The 12,980-nt window shown below is 45.3% G+C and overlaps 1 protein-coding gene across 8 annotated transcripts in view; it reads left to right on the top strand.

Moving 5' to 3' along the window:
* The window catches only part of LMBR1 (limb development membrane protein 1), a 194,745-nt gene that overhangs the window by 149,246 nt on the left and 32,519 nt on the right, over nt 1-12,980 (top strand). For 7 of the 8 annotated variants that reach the window (XR_013551882.2, XM_081795112.1, XM_078436999.2 and 4 more), the window contains one exon: nt 219-2,106. The exons of the other annotated variant lie outside the window; for it this stretch is intronic. Coding sequence is in view for 6 of the 7 variants with exons in the window: in XM_081795112.1 (XP_081651238.1) it covers nt 219-304 (86 nt within the window). In the remaining variant the exon portion in view is untranslated. Of the gene's footprint in view, nt 1-218; nt 2,107-12,980 lie in introns of those variants that run through there. 8 annotated transcript variants of the gene reach the window in all.

Below are 12,980 nucleotides of genomic sequence, written 5' to 3'. Positions count from 1 at the left end.
GCGCAGAATGGTGGAGAAGGCGTGGCTTCCTGAGACACAGCTGTCTAGCGCTTAGGCCCCCGGGCGCCCCCAGTGGGGAGAAGAGGTCTCTCGTCCTTAAGGGGCCTGGCCAGCGCCTCCCAGCTTCCTCAGTGACACCGGACACTCTGCCTTGTTGGCCGTCTGCGCAGCCGCGCAACAGTACGTCCTTTCTCACCCTTTTCTTAATTTTCCTGCAGGGCTTCATAAGCTTCACTTATCAGACACGTCAAGGGATTCGGAAACGTCAAAGCCGTCTGCAAACGGGCATCACAAAGCACTGTGAGAACGCGCAGCGCTCTGCCACTGACCCGGGAGCCCCCGGCTCCCGACCGCCCCGTCGTCGGTCAGAAATGACTCGCCCCGGCGGTGCCTCCCGGTGAGCGCCCGGGCCTGGCGGCGCCACCGCTTTCACAGTCTCCTAAAACTCGGCCGCCGCGGGCCACGTGTCCGTTTAACTCCGTGCGGACCCCCTACTCGCCGGCCAGACCGGCTCCTCGGGGCGGCACGTTCTTCTGTGGACGCGGGTGCTGGCCTCGGTTGGTACAGTCACCCAGACGAGCATGTTTTAAGGCCAACTCCGGGGCCTTCTAAGAATTCGGTTAAATCCCATTATATACTTTGTTCAAGACGGAGGAGGCCGCGAGAAAGGCATCCTTGGTGCTTGGCTGCGAAGTGAAGGCCCCGCAGACGCGCAGGCTTACAGCTGCCACCGTTGCGGGGGCGCATGGGAATGGCAGCGCTTGCAGATGGGATTCCTCCCCTCCTTAGGGAAAAGGACAAAAGCATAGTTCCGGCTTTTGTTTCAGGGTGACAGCGATCGGACTTTGAGTCCGGGGAGAAAGGCGAAATTCTTTTAAAACCCGACCCGTGGGAGAACACAAGCGAAGGCCTGCCACCGCTTGGTGTGGTCCGCTCGGCCGGAAGTAGTACGTAGCCACCGTTCTCCGCGACGTGTCACGTGTATGCGACTCAGTATTACCTCTCATAACATAGTTGCCGGTGTTGAATACACTTGTAACTTAGATTTTGCCTTATAGGCTATGTGTACACTCGGTTTTTTAAAGCATTTCTTCAGATATCTCTCCGTTCCTTGTTCTCCCGTGTCCCATTATGAAACTACAAATCATCTATGGTAGAAACCCTGCTGTCACCACACTCTTCAGGCTTTGGTTCCTTTCGTATATGCCGATTTAAACCTCAGATTTATAAAAGTTACCAGGTTACCACCCAGATGCACAGTATCAGCATTCATGATGTAAGAATAGCTCCACGATGTATCGTGATCAGATAATCATTCAGTTACTGAATTGTAAATAATTCTTGGGATGGCTTCTTGACTTTTAAGTCCACTGAATAAAACTATAAAATTGTACTCTGTGTTACCAGGCACCAGGATAGGGTACTGAAAATTGTGCATGCAGACACGTGACACGAGCCCCTTTGCACACAATTCATAGTTACGCAGTTTCCGTAAACACTTACGTTCACATGCACTATGTGTATGGCAATAGATTGTCTGTGTTCAGACAAAAGTGAAAGAACAGTTTTCTCAAGTTGTTTTTTGGAGAAATTTATGAAAATCCGGCTGTATATATTTGACATAAAAAATTTCCATTTAGAGCCAAAATAATAAGAAAAATTAATCTGTATATTCCTCAGTTCCATTGAGTATACCTTCATTTATACCTCTGCATTTCCTTCTGAGCTTCTCTGCTTGTTAAAATGCAGCTTCGTTGTAAAATAAAAGACCATTTTGTGATTCTAAACAACACTCCGTAAATACCACCAGTGTAGCATTGGGAATCTCTCAGCTTGAGACCTGGAGCAAATGAACAGAAGATGGCTATTTCCTAATTTCACTGATAATTACACCTATTTAAACATTAATTGCAAGCTTTGATTTTTGCTGAAACTTGCTTGCAATCCATATTTTGAACAGACCTGGTCAAGGAAAGAAGAGAAAAGAAAGTTCTTTCAATAAAAGAACATCACTTGTAACTTAACAGCCATAGGAAGTTCCTGGGTATTTGTAAGATGTCTGAGAATTTCTGAGTCAAATATTAAACTTTTCAATGTCTGTATCAATTCTTTGTTCATTTGAAAGTTTCTTTCCCTCGGAAAACTTAGGCCAGGTTTGCATTAGTAAGCGGTGAAATGTAGCTTAAATTCCTACAGCTGCTACTGGATGCATCGTCATGGCTCTGGGACCAAGGACACACCTCACGTGGGGGGACGGTTTTGAGCCTGGGGCCTCAGACCCCTTTTGCGGGAACAAATGCAGGTTGATATATCCCCTGTTCGCCGCGTGATTGCAGCCACTCCAAACAGTGCATCCCTCCAGAGGGACTTCCTCTTGGGGGACAGACTTTGTAAATGCAGGTGCTCCTGTTGGATGCTCTGGAGGCCGGCTGTGAGAGGCTGCGACAGTAACGGGCCGTGGCACACAGAGGCTGAGCACTTGGGCTCTGGTCAGGACAGGCGCCCTGCGGGCCTTGCCTTTGTCGCGCTCGTGGAGCTGGAGAAGGAGGATAGGCCCGGGGCCGCCATTTCGTTCTTGCCGGGTGGGAGGATGTCCACGGTCGCCCTGTCAGATGCTCCGCTTAGTCTCACCTTAGGATCCACCTGCAAAGGGCATTAGGCACGGTAGTTACAAAGTTGCGTGAGGAGACTTGGCCAGTTCTTATCTTTAATTGCTTCTGCAGTACTTAAGTAATTTTAAAACGATACATCTTATAGATTATGACATTTGTAATTTTTACTGATGTTTCCAAGTATTTCTTAGATTCAGTATTTACTTAGCCTTATATATATTCTGTGCAAAAACAGACCTGCTGTCGAAGTGAGACTATGTGAAAATTACACGTGTGCCCACACGTACACACACATGCTAGCTCCTTCGGTGCCATACTAAGAGGTTGGTTGATTAGTGGATGAGAATGAAACCTTCTGCCTGGTTTTGACTCTTGGATGCGTTAGTGGCTCACGCTGTACACGCCTGATCTTCGGGGCCTCGACGTCTGCCTCACTTTGCTGGGGCACAGAGCACCGCCCTATTCCTCCTTCACCCCGTAACCTGCCTACAACGTGGGCTTTGAGAACCCTACGTGGCTTTCTTTGTTGTTAGCACAGTATCTAATGTATAAAGACAAAGTTCTTAAAAAAAATTTTTTTTTAAATCTGAGTCTATGTACAGCACTCACTGACTTTTATACTAAAGACTGGTATGGGTTAAAGATAATGTGTAGATGCACTGGTAAATCATTTTTGTTTACTAGAGTGTTCTGTTTACAAATTATCTGTTGGTTCTGTTTGTTTCTATGAGACACTTCTAGTGTGACTTTTTAACGTCTTAGAAATTAAAGTTTTACAAAAGGTGATTTCATACTTTGTTTTATAAGCATTCAAATGCGTGTTTGAGTTTTAAATCTTAAATGCCATCGTGGCTGAAACTTAAGCGTATGTGTAGGATGCTTCCATTTCAGTTTTCTAAAAGGCGGTAATGACTGGTGGGATGTTGAATTGAGGAAGAAGTGAACGTTTTCTCTCTTTTTTTGTGGAGTTCTTGGTAGAGCAATTTCTTGCAACCAGTTACAGCTAAAATGTACCATCAACAATTGAAATCACGGGTGTCATCGAATTTTTTGAGTTACTTATTTGATTTTTCTAATCTTTTCCATAAAAGGACTGAGCTACACCCAGTTGTGGTCTGGGCAGCCTAATCCACAGTTCTTGGAAGAGTGAATGGCAATTGTCAACTGGTGAATTCACTGGCAGACAGAAGCCTTCACAGCAGTGGCTTTCCAGCTCTTTGACGAAAGGAAGAAATACACTCTTCATTGTAACCCTCACACGCTTGTATACATGTGAACGACAATTTAAGGAAATAGTACCTACTTTTAGTATGTGATGCACGCTGGCATTTTCTGTTTTATTTTTTAGGATACTAGACACAGACCACTAATGCCAATGGGTCGTAAACTTTAGTTTGAAAAATACGGCTTCAGGATCTAGTTGAAAGACGAATGAATACAAAAACATTTTGGCTTTTGAATATTCTTTAGGTAAAATTCATCACTGCAAACACCCCTGAAGCCGAAGTATCGTACGTGCAGATTACTTGTTGCAAAACATGTAATTAAAATCAGTAGCAGTTGCTAAAGCTCTAAAAAGTGGGCTATAAAATTTCAAAACTAGGTGATTGATCCCTTTGTTTTGGAGGAAGAGATCTGGGAGCTACTTTGGAAGAGAAGTTAGTTAACTTCCAGCTCTGCGTAATTCAGTTCGGTAAAAGTGTCTTCAAGTTCAAGTGTGATCAACTCGGAAATTCAGATGAAGCCCACTTCTTCTTAGGTGCGATTTTGGCGTTCTGTTCTCCTAAACATACTGGAGAAGTTAAGTTCCCAAGCATGGGTGATGAGAAGTAGGGCGGCAGCACCTGATGTGGATGCTTTCGGAGGACCAGAAAGATCGTCAGTGTCTGAATGTGAGGAGGTAGAGATTTAAATACGGAGCTGAGGAAGAAGGTTTGATCAGTCACTGAAACTCCTGGGTGAAGGTCTTAACGTCTTCTCTCTTGAACAGCTCTTCTTAGAAGATACTCTGCTTGCCAACAGTGGCCCCTGCGAACCCGGGACACGCTGTGACTTGGAGTGGCCAGAGCCCTTCTGTCCTATTGAGTAGCTGTAGCTGTTGTATCCTATCGAATGGCTATACGTACTTACAGGTAGCTTTTTACATATGTCTCAGCACATTGCTCTATTCTCGCTTTAGACAGTTGTGATGAAAAGCTTCTCTTTTTTTGCACTCTCAGTACTTCACTTTTGGCCACCACACGTGTGGGGGTTTTCCCGCACCAGCCTCTTCTCCCAGTTCTCTGTGGATACCGTGTCTGTGTCACGCAATTTGATTTCCTTCTGACGCCACGTCCGTGGAGTTAGTGCAGACCCCACAGGTAAAGGGCTCAGTCCAAGATTGGCTCCCACCACCGCCTCAGTCGTCAGTGCCAGGTCTGGGCTGTCCCCTGTGCTTCGACCACCCAGCTACCGGTCAGAGGTTCCCACCTCTCTCTGGCTCAGCGATTTGCTAGAGCGGCTCACGGAAGTCTGGGGAACGGTGCGCTTGCCAGATTACCTGCTAGTGACAGAGGGTCCAGCTCAGGAACACCGGACGGAGGAGACGCACGGGCCAGGGGTCGGGGTGGGGGCAGAGCTTCCCTGCCCCCTGCAGGTGCACCAGCCGCCCCGCACCTCCGGGTGCTGCCCGGCCAGAAGCTCTCTGAACCCCTTCAGTTAGGGTGTTTTAAATGGAAGCTTCATTACACAGACATGATTGAGGAAAGGATTGGCCACTAGCGATCCTCAGGCTCCAGGCCTTCCTGCTCCCCACAGGTCGGAAGGGTGGGACTGAAGGTGGTAGTTCCCACTGGCCTGCTGTAGGAGCTTTCCCAAAGACAGCTTGTTCAGGGAAGCTCAGGTGTGGTCCAAAGGGCTCCTTACGCATATCAAAAGACGCCTTTATCTTCTTATCGCTTTAGGAAATTCCACAGGCTTTATCTCTGTGCCAGGAATGGGGAGGAAGCCCAAATACATATTTCTTACTCTAAGTTACAAATTCACCCAGTTCCTAGGTATTAAAGTCTTGGATCAAAGGGAATGCACATTTTCAGACTACTTCCAGAAAGATCCTATCAATATACTCTCAACAGCACATGAAGATGTGTTTCTCTAGCTAACACTGGATTTTGCCGGTCTTTTACAGGAGTGCCCACCTGAGAGGCAAACATTTAATTGTTTTTCTTTGCATTTTTAATAACTACTGGGAATTTAAAAAAAATTTTATCAGCTGTTTGTATTTCTACTTTTGTGAATTAGTATTAAATATACTTAGCCCATTTTTCTTCTGGTATTTCATAATATCTTTATTGTTTTATAAAAACTATATTATGGATATTAAATGTTTATCTTTCTGATGTGTATATTTTTCCTGGTTGTTTTTTAAACTTGTCCAATATTGGGTTTTTGTGGTATTGAAACTTTACATTTTGAAGTAGTCAAAATGTGCAGTTTCCCATAATTTTTTGGTGTCATACTAAGGCCTTCGCTACCCTGAGACTTTTAAAGTTATTTCCCAATTTTTGCCCCTAACTACTTTGAGATGTAATTCACATATCATAAAACTCACTCTTAAAGCATATGATTTGTTGATATATGCACAGAGTGGGGCAGCCATCACCACCATGGAACCCCGGATCATTTTCGTTACCCCACACCTAACTGCTTCTGTGTCTGGTTTTTTTTTTTTTTTTTTTTTCCCCCCATAATTCATCAACCTCTTATCTGGATTTGTCTTGCCGAAGGGAATCAGATCATGGTTGTGCAGAGACGTCACTGGCCACACAGCAACCGTTCATGCCAGGCGACCCAGCTCCGGTTTTTTTCAGGGTGGCGCTGTGCCCGCCACGTGCCGCGGATCTGACCAGGGAGCTTGCGCAGACTGTTGTGTAGGACCTCCAGGAAGGTGACTCGGAAGAAGCCTGGCACTGCCCCACCTCCACCCTTCCTTTCCTCTGTGGCGCCATGGATGGGACAGGATGGGACAGCTGGGACTCCAAGAGCCGCTTCGGATTGTGACTTGCCCACTTGCCCACGAAGACAGTTGAAAGAGTTTGGATGCCCACCGAGTGCACAGCTGCCTGGCCGCCCACCCTCCATGGCTTCTACGCAGATGGCGACCCTCTTGGATTCAGACGCCGCATTCAGCGGATGGGAGCACCTCAATGCAGTTCTGTCCCATCCTTGACTAGTTTTATTGTTTCCCCAAAGGACAGGCCGGTATGACAGAGCCGTATGTTAAACAGTAATGTGATTTCAGCGCCGTTTTCATGAACTAACTGTCCATAAACATCGAGTTCTATTTCTAAGTTTTATATCCTGAACCTCTAATTAATGTATCTCATAAACTGATTCTGAAGAATATTCTCCTCTATTAACGTACCAAACACTAATCTTGTGTTTTGAACTATTAATACTTGTATTTACTCTTCCAGAGTCCTTGTTAGTGACTCATTCTGTCTGGAAATGTCCAGTTAATATGATGACTTTACCATACACACTTGAATTATAATTTGGAAGATGTATTCCTTTAGACAGATTAGCATTCACGCTGGCAAAGAAAATTTTTTTTATTATTTAAAAAAAAATTTTATGCTTATTTTTGAGAGAGAGACGAAGCATGAGGAGGGACGGGGGAGAAAGAGAGGGAGACACAGAATCCAAAGCAGGCTCCGGGCCCTGAGCCATCAGCACAGAGCCCAATGCAGGGCTTGAACTCACAAATCGCGAGATCATGACCTGAGCTGAAGTACTACACTTAACCGACTGAGCCACCCAGGCACCCCAGCAAAGAAATGAAAATTCTTATTTACAAAACATCCTGGAGACTGTTGACAAAATTCGAATAAAATCTGTAGATTAGCTAATACTTTTGTATCATTGTTCATTTGTGGTTCCGATAATTTTACCATGGCATGTTAACATGAGGGGAAGCTGGTGAAGAGTATAAGGGAATTCAATTTTCGCCACTGTTTAATTGTTTGCAACAATTTCAAGTATTTAAAAATCCCAGAGACATTGTGTAACAAAGAATTAGGCTGGGTTCAGAAAGTACAAATGTGAACTCATCTGCAAAGTGCCCTCAAGGATGGAACCATGTGTTTGAGGAGGGTGGAACAGAAAGAGGGGTCTGGCCCCCCTGGGCACAGGTGTCTGTGGCCCCTGACTTGCCCACCTCAACCCTGCGAAGCTGGTCTAGCCAGCCTGCCTCCCCCACCCAACCCCCCCCCCCCCCCCCCCCGCCCCTTACAGGCTTCATTGTTTATTAGGCCTTCTTTTAATACTGTGTACCAGCTGTTTCCTTGATAAACCCCGGTGTGTGTGTGTGTGTGTGTGTGTGTGTGTGTGTGTGTGTGTGTTTCTACATGTAGGCCTGAGAACCTTGCCATTTTTCAACAAAACTCATGGAAAATCTGTTAGTGTAATAATCTTTGATCTTAGGTCTTTTTTCTCTGGGCAGAATTAGGTCATGATTTGGGCTTATGCATTTAATGTTAATCCTGGGGGCGCCTGGGTGGCTCAGTCGGTTAAGCGCCCGACTTCGGCTCAGGTCATGATCTCGCGGTTCGTGAGTTCAAGCCCCGCGTCGGGCTTTGTGTTGACAGCTCGGAGCCTGGAGCCTGTTTTGGATTCTGTGTCTCCCTCTCTCTCTCTCTCTGACCCTTCCCCGTTCATGCTCTGTCTCTCTGTGTCTCAAAAATAAATAAACGTTAAAAAATTTAAAAAAAAAAATTAATCCTGATTATTGGGGCTTATGGAGAACTTTATCCTGTAACACTCCCATGAGAACAAAAAATAAAATTTTTAAATTGTCACCCCATTTTAGATAAGTTAGACATGTACCTCCACTCCGCAGAAAGCAGAAAGCAAGCATTTGATAGGGCTCAAGACTCGCGTATGGCACATTGGAGTATTGAATATTTTAAGCGGAAGGAATTTGAGGTTTGCGCTTCTCCCCTGAAACAGGTCCTTAGACCCTCTTGTGAGAGTTGCCCTCCCTTCAACCAGAGAAAAGGAGCCTCCTGATCTCAGAGAGTCCTAACAGGCCTTGCTGAGTCCCCCAGGATACACACTTCCTCACGCTCCTTAACCTGTTGTGTTTCCCACAACTCCTGTGCTTCATCGGATGTAGCGGAAAATAATCAGGTCTGTTTCTTTGGCTCTTTGTTTCTTGTGGAGGCTCCTGTGTCGCGCAAAACCTGTGCTAAATATATTTGTGTGCTTTTCTCCTATTAAGCAGTCTTTGTCAGTTTAATTTTTAGATCTAGCCGAGGACCCAAGAGGGTCCAGGAAAACTTTTTCTTCCCCTTCACTTTTTTTTTTTAATGCAGTTAATATTTTTATTATCTTGATCCAAGATGGATGCAAACAAATAATTGCTCCTGTTACCTAGTTGTTGGCTACTGATCAGCTCTGCTAAAATTCAGTTACTTGGGGTGAGTGTGTTTCCCAGCTTTTAATAATAATCACATCCACCAAGTTACTTTGGTTTGTCTTGGTAAATGGTTTCAGAAGACGACATTAAGAAATAGCGTTATTTGGGGGCACCTGTCTGGCTCGGTCGGTGGAGTGTGTGACTCTTGATCTCAGGGCTGTGGATTCGAGCCCCACATTGGGTGTAGAGATTCCTTAAAAAACATCTTAAAAAAAAAAAGAAAAGAAATCGCATTATTCAAAGTCAGTATGCTATGAATGTTTTACTGAGGCGTCATTGTGGTAATCTATCTAAAGGAAAACTTTTCAAGCCCAGAATATTTCGGTCACATTATAGGGAGTTGATCTTCGTGTCCCTGTCCCCAGCTTGTCTGTGTAACGTATAGATGGCAAACAAGTGACCTGCGGGCTATGCTTAACTCAAAATGTGATTTTACGAGTTCAACATTTTAAAAATTGAGTCAACATTAATGAATCGCAAGAATTCCACAATACCCTCGTTGTGTCAGGTATTTTCATTTATAGTTGTAACCTCAGTGTCTTTTTTTAATTAAAATGTCATACATTAGTTTCAGGTGCATAACATAACGATTATATATATATATATATATATATATATATATATGTATATATATAATGATTGTGTAGATATATATATGTGGGTAACTGAATATATATATATATATATATATATATATATATATATATATATATATATAGTGAAATGATCACCATTCAGTTACACACTTTTTTTCTTGAGAACTTTTAAGAGTTACTCTCAGCAACTTCCAAATATGCAACACAGTATTAACCATCCTTGCTGTGCTGTCCATTAGATCTGAAGGACTTATTTTATAACTGGAAGTATGTACTTTTGATCACTTTTACCCATCTCGCCTACCTACTCCCTACTTTAGGCAACCACCAATCTGTTCTCTGTATCTGTGAATTTGTTGTTGTTTTTTAGATTCTACATATAGAGATCCGATGGTATTTGCCTTTGTCTTATTTAGCATGAGGTCCATCCATGTCCCAAACGGCAGGATTTCCCTTTTTTGTAGCTGAACAATATTCTGTTGTACACGTGTACCACATCTCACCTATCGACGGACCCTTGCAGTGAACATGGAGGTGCTGATACCTTTCCGAATTAGTGTTTTCGTTTTCTGTGGACAAGTACACAGAAGTGGAGTTGCTGGATTACATGGTAGTTCTGTTTGTAATTTTTTGAGGAATCTCCTTGCTGCTTTCCATAGTGGCTGCATCGGTGTGCACTCCCACCAGCAGAGCGTCTCTCCGTGTGCCTGCTGGCCATCCGTGTGTGTTTGGGAAGGTGCCTATTTAGATTTGCCCCTTTCTAAATTGGATTGTTTGTTTTGCTATTGAACTGGATGAGTTCTTTATATAGTTTGGATATTAACCCCGTAGCAGGTTATGATTTGCAAACATTTTCATTTTGCTGATTGTTTTTTGTTTTTTTTTGTTTTTTTTTTTTTGTTTTTTTGCTGTGAAGAAGCTTTTTTGTTTGCTTTTGGTGTCTTTGCTTTTGGTGTCAGACTCAAAAAGTCATCGCTGAGACCGATGTCAAAGAGCTTACCCCCTGTGTGTTTTATGAATTTTATGGTTTCAGGTCTTACGTTCAAGGCCTTAATCCATTTTGAGCTGACGTTTGTGTATGCTGTAAAGGAGTGGGCCAGTTCCATGTTTAGCACATGGCTATCCAGCTTCCCAGCACCATTTATTGAGGGGAATGTTCCTTCCCCATGGTATGTTCTCGGCTCCTTTGTCATAAATTAACTGACCGTATGCGCGTGGGTTTGTTTCCGGGCTGCCTGTTTCACCGGTTTATTTTTATGCCAATGCCATGTTGTTGTCGGTGCCAAAAAGTTAAACATCGTTTGGCTGAGAGAGGCTGTTTGACGGCTAGAAGACCTGGCAACGTTAAGTTCCACATCTTGGAATCATGGCGACAGTAGCTGCTTTCTTCACCAATCTGTTACCTGCTTGGCTGCAGAAGGCACGTGAGTTTGCCTGGTTTGCCAGAATGAGAGACCAGATGCACGTGTTATTTCTTTGCTTGCATTTTTTGTCGAAAACAGTTTTTGAGTAGAGTCAACACACAGCGTCACGTTCGTTTCAGGCGTGCAACACGGTGACTCGGCTTCCTAGACGTTAGGCTGTGCTCACCAGTTCCGGGGCTGCTGGTGGCCCGCCTCAGGTCAGAGAGGGCTCAGAACAGCCCCGTCCGCAGATACCCTTCCTGGGCATTCGGCTTTTCCGGGAGGCAGTTAACTGTATTTAACACGCTCTCGTCCACCAAGGCGTGTCAACACACATACAGATTATACTGCACGAGAGAAGCAAACACTCCTGCTACTTACGAGGGACTGCATTTTGAACCTAACTGCCAACCGGTATTTGTGAAAACGGCACGAGAAGTGGTTTCCCGCCAGAACTACTTGAAGTCAGCACGGTCAGCACGCCCTACGGAAATTCCAGACCAGCCAGATCCACCACAGAGAGCATGCCCGGCAGACTGCACCCAAGCGGGCGTCACAGAAATTGCTGTCATTGACCACGGTGTGGCCGTGCTACAGGGGAACGTTTTACAGAATCGGCCCCGTGAAACTCACCACTGCATATCTGAGGTGAACACCATTCTGTTTATCGTGTCCTGTCATTTTGTCTTTGTGGTACAAGCCATGTCTGAGTGCAAGCAGTGGCCATCCACGAGGTAGGGATACGTGTCCCCGTGAGCGGTGCGCTCCCCTGTGGCAGGGAGGGACAGCCCGGAAGCCCGTGGCCTAGGCAGGAGCACGCAGGCGGCTCTGAAGGGACGGTGGCTGGAAGACGTCCACTGGCCGACCCCTCTCAGCTCTCTGGAAGCGAGACCTGCATGGCGCTCCTCCATGGCCACCCCCGTCACCAACTCGAAAAACAGAAGAAAGGGGACACGTGTCTCAAAAGGGGAAAAAGACTAGTCCCTCTTTTCTGAACACTTGCCTTGTTTCCAACTCATGGACGTTATGAATTGTGTAACAGACACGGGTTTCCTCTTTGGGCCCACTGCTCAGAAGTTCAGAACCGAACGGGCAGTGATTGCTGCCGAAGGAAGTGCGCGTGGGTGTCTGTGGTGCGTGGCTCACCCCTCCTTCCTGTCCCCCCTCCCCCTGTTCCCACTCTTGTTTCCTCCCCCTCTTTGGTTCCACCTTCATTTATGCCTTCTTATATTCATCACAAGTCTTTGGTTGCAGGTCAGAAACCAAATTTACAAAGCTCAGGGAACGTGGCGGGACGTAACTCACACTTTGGAGCCGAGCCCGGCTGAGCCCCCCACAGTGCAGCCAAACCCACCCAACATACAGGAAATAAATGCTAGTTGTTAGAGGCACTGTTACAGCAACCGGACTGGCAAATCCCATTCCCTGGTCCCATGAAACAAAACTGGAATTTACTAATCAAAATGGTAATAAAGCACGTACCCAGTCACTTGGAGATGTGAAAACGATTACGATGATGGATTTAAATAGCATCACACAATTTTCCTTTCCCAAGTCTTCTACTGACTTCCCGCGCTCTCTTGGTCAGCGACCCAGTTCTCATACAAGAGACCTGAAGCTGTGATGTAATCGTATGAAAGTCTGCATGGTTTTTGTGACTTGACCTGAAAATGTGTCATCGTCAAACTGTCCAGAGAAGCAGCTACTCCACTGCATCCTTGTTCATTGTCCTGTGGTTGAAACTTGGGTCTCCCCAAGTCTTGGTGGGAATGCCATTCCAGGAGGCTTTTCAATAAGAAAAATACCTGCTTTCACATCGTCACAGCTGCCTGAGACTCGTCCCTGAACACTCACAAGATCTTCACTGCCCTCGTCCCCAGTGACGACCCATTCCAGATGCCATCCCCGCTGATTT

The sequence above is a fragment of the Panthera onca genome, chromosome A2, assembly GCF_046562875.1.
Source record: "Panthera onca isolate mPanOnc1 chromosome A2, mPanOnc1 haplotype 2, whole genome shotgun sequence".
NCBI classification, from domain to species: domain Eukaryota; kingdom Metazoa; phylum Chordata; class Mammalia; order Carnivora; family Felidae; genus Panthera; species Panthera onca.
The sequence above is the reverse complement of the archived record's forward strand: the minus strand, read 5'-3'. Positions and strand labels throughout refer to the sequence as shown.